The 9,106-nt window shown below is 37.0% G+C and overlaps 1 protein-coding gene across 1 annotated transcript in view; it reads right to left on the bottom strand.

Annotated features, from left to right (window-relative positions):
* LOC104077004 (BTB/POZ domain-containing protein 1) overlaps positions 1 to 8,702 on the bottom strand; it is a 9,971-nt gene extending 1,269 nt beyond the window's left edge. The window contains exons 1-6 of the mRNA XM_009578063.1: positions 8,550 to 8,702; positions 7,772 to 7,877; positions 5,931 to 6,128; positions 5,473 to 5,665; positions 4,842 to 4,929; positions 535 to 681 (exon numbers count right to left, since the gene is read on the bottom strand). Of these exons, the coding sequence (XP_009576358.1) occupies positions 535 to 681; positions 4,842 to 4,929; positions 5,473 to 5,665; positions 5,931 to 6,128; positions 7,772 to 7,877; positions 8,550 to 8,663 (846 nt within the window). The 5' untranslated portion in view covers positions 8,664 to 8,702. The remainder of the gene's footprint in view (positions 1 to 534; positions 682 to 4,841; positions 4,930 to 5,472; positions 5,666 to 5,930; positions 6,129 to 7,771; positions 7,878 to 8,549) is intronic.
* Positions 8,703 to 9,106: the final 404 nt, after the last annotated feature.

Here is a 9,106-nt window from a genome sequence, read left to right as displayed (position 1 = left end):
TGTAGGGAATTATATTTAAAAGAATATTAAAAGATTTTTGAGAAAACATTGAATAAATAAATTTGTCCATAACATTAAGGGGAGACTTTCCTAGAACAAATAATTCTTTCCTATGTTTCAGCATTAGTATATAAAAAGTGATAAAAGAAAACTTTCTGTTTTCTTGACTCTAGCTAGTGGTTAGAATATCCTTGATAAAAGAAATCAAACTAAAATTTTGATAGAGAGCTGTCAGATTAAATATTCTAGATACTGCTTTTGCCCACACAGAACCAGTGACTTCCATTAGGACTCATTTCTAACTCTTACATCGAGCCAGAAAATGGAAAGGCATGAAGTTATGAATTCTGTGCTGTGGCACAGAAGAGAGGGAGCAGTCTTAAAAAGTTACCGTGGAGTTTAACTATGGCCTTCTTTAGCACTAAACTTAACATAAATTCAAGATCTAGAAGACACTTTCCCATCACAAGACAGATAGAAGAATAACTCTTGCATCAAAATAACATTTTCTTCTGTACTGTTACGCGTTCTTACTTTCAATGTTGCACAAGCTGTGTAGCAAACTGTTGGCAAAATCTCTATAGGTTCTTTGAACATAACTCTGAATGTACTGGCTGTTCCATCACAACTAAATCCAGTATCGTTTTGTCCTAGCGTTTGGTTCTTCTCATAATCAATTATCTGTACAAAAACATGAATAAAGTATTTTTAGGTTTACAAGCTTGAGAAAAATGCTTATTGTATGCATATTAAAAGATTAGAAGCAAACACTTGCCTACTCCACCCAGTTTAATTGCAAGAATAGAGCAATCTCAGAACTGTAAAACAGGTGTAACTTCCTGATACCATTAGGGTTGATCCAGCAGTGTACCGGAGGATGGCTTGCGAGTTTTACACAGGCTGTCCAATCTGTGGCTAGATTCAACACTGCTCCAACCAGGTTATAGTCTTTGCTTGGGAGATGAAGAACAGCTCTGAGACTTCCAGCTTCTGACTTTCATATACTACATATAATCCTGTACTTAGACTTGCTGATCTTCGTACACCTACACAGCCCACATGCGGGAAGCACATTTGCTGGCTGTGGCTAATTTAGAAAACAAGTTTTTACAGATAATGTAAGTAGTCGATGATACATTCTTAAAAGAAAACAGGAACTTGCACTGCTATGTTTTATACAATTTATTTCTATTCTAGATTCAGTATAAAAATTACACTCAGACTACATATTATTTCTTTCTCCTTCAATTTTAGTGGCGAATAGGAATCACTGGCTAAGATGTAGTAACAGCAAATACCCCACTTCTCATTTTGGATAGTAATCCTGATCCATGCTGCTGAACACCTCTTGCCAAAGTTGGGTATCAGAGCTTTAGAGTAACATGAACACCTCTCATGATTACTGCACTAACAAGAATCCTATCAATTTTAATATTTTATTATTAAATTGCCATATAATTTTTAATATTGCACAAATAAGATGAAGCCCTATTCTAGGCAAAATGTGCTCTAATTTTTTTTCCCAGCCACAATCAATAGAAATATTAACAATTATAATGCTGAAGTCCTAAGCCCCTTTTACATAAAAGATGTATTTGCAATATACATCATCACTATTTTAAGACAAGTATTAAATGTTTAACTCTCTGAAGCTCTGCTAGTACTGATGCAGGTCCAAGAAGAAAAGTAGAGACACAGGACTTAAATACCTGTCTGAAAAGATAGTGACAAGAAAGTTTCAGATTCATCAGGAATTGGGGATAATTCCAGAATAAAGAGAACCTGTGTAAGATGGATGGCCTTCAGCTGACCCATAAAGGTACATTAGCCTTTCAGTTTGGATCAGGGGCATGTTTTTCAAGTGAATCTCTTGATCATTCCCATTTAATATGCTTTGGTTTGCCTTGCAAGAACTAAATTCTTTTCAGATGAAATAAATCCAGCAAACATGCTGAGGGAGCACACCAAATGCTCTCATCTGCCAACAGGAATTTAGGCAAGAGGACCAAACAAGAGTTAATGCAAAGTAAAAATCCCCAAATATGTATAGTACGGCTGCTAGGTCCTCACCACCAACTCTTTTGTTCTAAAGATCCAGTCTAGTGCACTATGCTACTCATTTACATAGATGTATAGTTTGAGAAAACCAAACTGATGGCACTTCAAATCGAGGAATTTGCAAGTGAGCTTTTAAACTGAGGAATGTGGAAAAGCCAACAAATTCCTTCAAAATCTCATTCCAGATACATTCTCTTTGGAACATCATAAGAGGAAAGACACAACATTTTTTTCTTAAGAGACAGACACAAAATTCCTATCCTTAAGTACAGGATGGTTAGAGAATAGTAATCATCAAATAGGAAACAGAAGACAAATAAACTGTCATTTAAATACGATGCCCAGAAATGAACCAAAACAGCAGTTCCAGCACATGCTAGAAGTCTACAAAATAAGATAGGGACAATGGAATTTCTGTCCCTAAAAAGTCACAGATTCTTTCTTTCACAAAATTTCCCACACACCTAATAAATCAATGTGGTGTGATAGTACGAGGTTACGAAATACACAGCACAGAGTAAAACTATGCCAGTCACAGAGTGCTAATACCTTGTAAAAAAGCTTAGAATCAAATCAAAACTAACCTCAGTAAGAAATAGAATTCAAATGGACTGAATTTCCATACTTAAAAAGGAAAAAATATAGTGCTGGATCAATATTACTAGAAGACAATCCCAACCACAACATGCTAAGAGAGATCAAACAGGCTACAAGAGCAGGAAATACAATTTTAGTGGTGTCTTCATTTACCAGCTCAGACTAGGCAAGTGTCATATCAGGACACGAAGCAGGGGTGACATTTTTAGATGCTATCACTGACCATTTCATGAGCTTGCTAACCAATTGCTCAGTAGGAAGAAACGCAACCCTTGATTTGGTACTGAGTGATGAGCAGGATCAGATTCAAAATTTCATAATGGAAACACTATGTAACAGTGTCCATAATATACCTAGAGTCAATGCTCCCACGTGAACAACAAAAGCAAATCCACCACAGCTGTGCTAAATTTCAAGAAGAGAAAAATGAGGAAGCTTGTTCAAAAGAAGCTAAAACGAACAATTAAGAAAATCCAATCCTTATAAGAAGCATGCAGACTACTGAAAGACATCACACGCCCAAGTATAGTATTGGTACATATCATCTATTTGGAAAGGCTTGAGAAAAGGGGGAAAAGGTTGGCATGGTTGATCAGCAAAAGCCTATTACTGGAAATAAACAAACAAAAAAGGGCATCCTACAGAAATATGAAGTTGTATCCAGATTAAAATAGAAAGGTTTAAACTGACAGATTAAAATGTAAAAAATACAATTAAGCAGGCCAAAAGAAGGTTTAGGAACAGCTATCTGAAAGCATCAAAACCAATGTTAAATCATTCTTTCAACACAGCAGTAGCAAAAAGCCCTTTAGACTCTCTGGTGGGCTAAACAGCATGAAGATATAAAACGAGTAGCAGCAGGATAAGGTCTTCACATAGGACTCTGGAGAACAGCAATACAAATAAGTCATTTACCAGCAGAAGAAACTGGGGAGATTCCCGTGCTGGGATAATGTTTTCAGCAAACCTAAAATTGAAGTAACTTTGAAGAAATTGTTATGGTAACAGCAACATACAACCTTCTGCCTAAGACTGAATCAGTACCAAATAAGATGTCAATCTTTCCAAAAAGCTCTGGGCAAGGACAAGCCTCTAAACCCCAATACGCGTACCTGGTGAGCTAAGAACGTAATAAGTACCCAATCGGGTCAGACAAATTGTCCAATATGCTTGGACAGTGGCAAGAGAAGATGTTGCTGAGGGTTAGCACACAAGTCTGGGCTCTGCTATCTGTTCCCCCAGTATCCACAACGGTTCTACTAGGGGTACTACAGTGCACATCGCCCTTCTGTTCCCTCTGGAATCTTCTAATGGATCTGCTATTGATGAATGACAATGTTCAAATACCACCAAATTCAAAACACGGTATCTGCTTCTTGTGGCAGTATGTTTAGTATCCTCTGCATTGAAAAAATACTCTCATCTGTTTTGACCTGCTAGTATCAGGAAGCGTCTCCTAGTTCTAATATTCTGGGGTTTGGTGAATAACGAACAGTTCTGCATTTACCTTATCCATTGTCCTCATGATTTTAGAAGCATTGCTCACACCTCCCCATAGCCTTCTCCCCTACAAACTGAAGAGTCCCATTTTGGTCTCCCTTCATAAAGCAATAGCTCTATCCCCTTAATCATTTTAATTACCCTTTTCTCTACCTTCTAATCCTACTGTGTGAGATTGGGAACTACACACAATACTCAAGATGTGGGCATACCTGGCTTTCATACAGCAACACAATGTCACCTTTTATCTTGTTTTCAGTATCTTCCTCATGACACAGTGGGCTTTTTTAGCAGTCACTACATCTTGTGTCACTGATTTCAGAGAGCTGTTGATGACAAACCCGAGATCTCTTTCTGAATTACTAGAAACTTTATTAAATGACAGATTTTGTGCACAACTGAACAGATCACAAAGCTATGAAATTCCTCTGCAGAAAGCTTACAGGAATTCAAGGTTAGACCAGACAAGTATCCTGAAGAAAGATTCACCAGGAGCTACTAAATAGAGAAACCAAACTGGCCTCAGGGAACACCTATACGGAAAATGATTGAAGGACAGGAGAATACAGCAGAAAGGGAGAAGAGTTTCATATTGTTCTTACTTTTCCCTATCCATGCACTTATGGCCACTGGGGTAGTAGAAGTACAGTTTCTGCATAAGCCTATTTAAACAGAATGTACCATACCTGTATATTAACTTGATAGTCTGTGGGTCCATGAATAGATCCATATAATCCAAATCCCACTATGGAAATTCTTCTATTAACTGTGAACCTCGTAAGACACAAGCCAAGAAAGGAATTTAAACAACTGTGATCGATGTGTTACCTTATTCCCAGACAAGAAGGAAAAAGACTTGCACTGAAGAGTAGGGAAGTAAACTGAAAATGACATTACATGAATATTTTTTCCAGTAACACTTTCTATTTAGTTTTCATAGTAAGGAAAATGCTTTGTAAGGTATCAGTTTTATAGGTTAAAGCTTTGCTAATCCCCCAAGATATTCAGTATCTCTAAACAAAAAATAACCTGATTCTTTTTAGTATCTCCAAAATAAAAACAGATCAAGAATGGTATTTTAAATGCAGCTAACAACCAATAACTCTAGAATGCACTCAGTCCTCCTGAGCATTGTTCTTTGCTACTTTATGTGCACAACAGTCTGTTATTTTAAAAAAAAGGAAAAGATCAAACGTGCCCAAACAGAACCAGCATGTTTGTTACTGTATCTTATGCCAAAAAGTCAAAGTTGAGTAATATGTTCCCTTTCTTCCCACACTTCTCTGTCCCTCCTCCAAATAGTTTCAAAAGCCATACCTAATCCGATCACTTGTTCCACTGTAGCCCCAGCGACTCTCCACTTGCTGGAACCTGTTAATGCTGCATTCTTTTCCTCTAAGGCAACATCTTGGTCGGTCAATATAATCTACTTTAGGTTTAGGATTGACAGTAAAATGCAAAAAGAGATTTACTACTTCCCGATCTGACAAGATTCCAGACTGAGCAGGGCCTGTGAAAAGAAGCAACTTCTAAGACGATTCGAAGAATTACTCCAACTGTTGTATTTAAACCACACATATTCGCAAACTGAAGATGACAAAAATATTTTCCAATGGCCAGATCATATTCTGCAGAATGTTTTGCTTTCATTTGTGCATCACAACTTTTATTAGTATGATATTAATAACAGAATAGACTGTTAAGCATCTGAACACTCACAGGTGAACAAAGCAGAGATATGGTCTAACAGTAAGACAAAGAACCCCACAACTCACCCGCTGCAAACTCTTCAATAGTCATTAATGGAAAACGGATTAAGGAAAGAGCTCTTCCAAGGACTTTTTGTTTATTTCCAAATGTCACAGGCAGTTGTTGTCTTTGACATTCTGCTTCTGCCCAGCGAACAACAGCTCCAAAGAGTCTACTTTCTCGAATACTAAGGGTATCTCTTTCTAGAACTGCACATAATGTGTCTAAAGAAAAAAAAGTTAACAGATTTAGGTCAGTTTTCATCCAAACCAGTAACAATGTTACACATTAAGTAAGCTTAAAATGTTAAGCAAGTAAACACTAAGAACATTCATAATAAGACATCAAAGACAAGACAACTTACCTTACGTATAAAGAAATCTCCCAATGGTGTATATACTCCAAACTAAAAAATCATTTTTCTGCTATGAAGACAGCATATGAACTTTCTTCTTGATTCCCAAGAGTGTGACTATATATAATCTATGTAGTAACAATGAATATCCTAAAGAATTTCCATGGCTAGGGCAAGATCAAAACTGGAAGCGACCAAGCAGTAAATGCACACTACTAAAAAACCAAGTTATTCATGATGACATTGTCATACTCTCATCTGAGTAGCCACCTGCCATTCTGGATCAACTATAGACACCAGCAGTAGTGGTACACACAAAACCAGTTTAAAGATACATGAAAGTGATCTTAAACATTGACATATTTGCCACCCACAAAGCTTGAAGGTGGAACACAGGATGTGAGGCAAGGTACTCTCACGTGTTTTACAAAAGCAAGCTTTCCTATATTTCTTACTCTTTCTGGCATTTTATGAATAACAGGTATGCAAAAATTCTCAGTTTATCATAGAACACAAGCCTGAAAAAAATGTGTTTTTATATTCTGAATCTTCTGACTTCTTTGGGAACTTTTATATGCCCTGAATTTAAGCAAGGCATGTTTGCGGGTCATAGAAAATATCAGATTGGAAAGTTAAAACAGATTGGGACTTATCAAGAGTAGAGATGAACAGTCACAGCCTGGGTACAAATCCTAAACACGAGTTAACAATGACTTTAGAATTTCTTTAAGCGCCTGGAATACCTTCCTTTAGTCTGAGTTTTTCACACAGTCTAGCTGAATTGAAGTAAAATCTTAGACACATATAGTAACAATGAAATTAACTAACCAAATACACAACTGCTAGCTTTTCATAAAAGATGAGACATAGAAACCAGCAGTTTAGAGATAGATAGATAGATATATGTATTTTTAAACAGATTTCATAAATTGTACCTGATCTGTGCAACTCTGAATAGAGAAGTACCATGCGGCAACAAAACAGTATGATTCCTGTTAGGCGCGAAAAGCAGGTGTGGATCCCTCAGGGACAAGGCACAACACTCAGCAAGTGAAAGCTTTGGCTTTAATGAAAGTGTAGCATTACCTCGGTGGGAGCCCTGGGACACCTACACTAATCAAATGATGACCCAACGCAGTGGAACCCTGCTCGGGAGTGAAGCTCAAAGGACAGCACTGAAGGGGTGGATAATAAAACTTTGCTGATTAACATATCATACATATGCAATGGCCTGTTTTGCTCATTAGCAAACTCACTGACATAATGCAGGTGCTATTGTCTGAATTCTGAGATCTGCAGCTGGCCGTCACGTTGGCGCCCATGCAGAGGTGGGTGCAGATGAGGAGGGAAGGGAACTACCCGAGGTTACCATGACAAGGAGATAAAATGTGCTTGGGACTCTACATACTCAGATGGGGGAGGCAAACTATCCTGAGTTATCGTAACAAAGCCTTCTTGCGCCCTACAATTCCCTTCAGAAGTTTAATGCTTTGGACATGCGAAATAACTTACCTATATCAATATCAGTAAAGCCTTCTGCACTTATTGCATCCATAGTACTTTTGTCTATTGTGTCAAGACAAAGACTAGCAAGCTGAGGTTCATCAAACAAACGAGCCTAAAAAGGTAAAGAGATACATCTTAAGCATAAAGTTGACAAACCACTAATCTTAAAAAGCAAGTATTTTTACTCTAGTATAGATCTAAATTAAAATACGTTGATTTGTCTAAGTACTCTTTGTGTTTATACCTTAAAGAGCACTTAAATTCTCAAAGGAGTACATAATTAAGCAGAATTCACTACATGCAAATTTTCCTTTGTGCTTATGTTTGTAGTTTTGGCAATATAACTAAAAAAAAAAGTACACATCAAATCCACTATAGCGAACGGAAGCACAGTCTTAACAAAAAACAATTAAAAGATTCATGCAAATACACTATAGAATAAACTGGCTCCATTTGAAATGTCCCAGTCCATTGCATATCAAAAAAGAAAAAAAAAGGGACCAAAAAAGGGACCAAAAAAGGGACCAAAAAAGGGACCAAAAAAGGGACCAAAAAGGGGACCAAAAAGGGGACCAAAAAGGGGACCAAAAAGGGGACCAAAAAAGAGCCTTTCCTCCACATTAATAAGAAGTTGAGTCTGTAAAAATGCTAACAGAGCAACGAGACATTTTCATACATAAATTAAGATTACGTGATAGCAAACCCACTGTGAAGTAATATTTAGTCACTTCTCTCCAAATACTGATTTTCCTAGTAAATCAAAACTAAGCTTAAAATTACCTACTTGAGTAAGCAGCATAAAGGCATTATCTGCTCGGAGGTGCTTTGTTAGAAAATCCACACAATGTGCTTCCAGGGCTGGGACTGCATACTTTTTAGCAGTGTATAAAGTAGTCATGACTGTTTCTGGACCAATTTGAACTTCATCTGAATAAAGAAACCTAGAAATCAATACACAAATACAGATCATAAAAACATATCTTGAGGGGGACAGTCAAGCGTGACGTAACAGTCTCTTTGCATTTAGAAAACAGGTCAAAGATTTGCACTGTGAACATGCAACAGTTGACCATGTAGCATTTTTACAAATCAATAAGTTAGTTAAAGGATTGAAGAAAGACTATGACCTTAACCTAATGGCATACATTTGTTTTAAATATGTATTACTCCCTAAGACTGATCTGGCTGTACTAGTTATACATAGCTACCAAACTGTAAACAACAGCTGAGCTGCAGAATTACTTAACATACGAATGCATGCTCTTTTGATTCACTAGGAAGAGCTGTATTTCTAAATATCAATACATAACCCTCTATGGCTATATTACTGAACTTAATTTA

The sequence above is a fragment of the Fulmarus glacialis genome, unplaced genomic scaffold (assembly GCF_000690835.1).
Source record: "Fulmarus glacialis isolate BGI_N327 unplaced genomic scaffold, ASM69083v1 scaffold37445, whole genome shotgun sequence".
NCBI classification, from domain to species: domain Eukaryota; kingdom Metazoa; phylum Chordata; class Aves; order Procellariiformes; family Procellariidae; genus Fulmarus; species Fulmarus glacialis.
The sequence above is the reverse complement of the archived record's forward strand: the minus strand, read 5'-3'. Positions and strand labels throughout refer to the sequence as shown.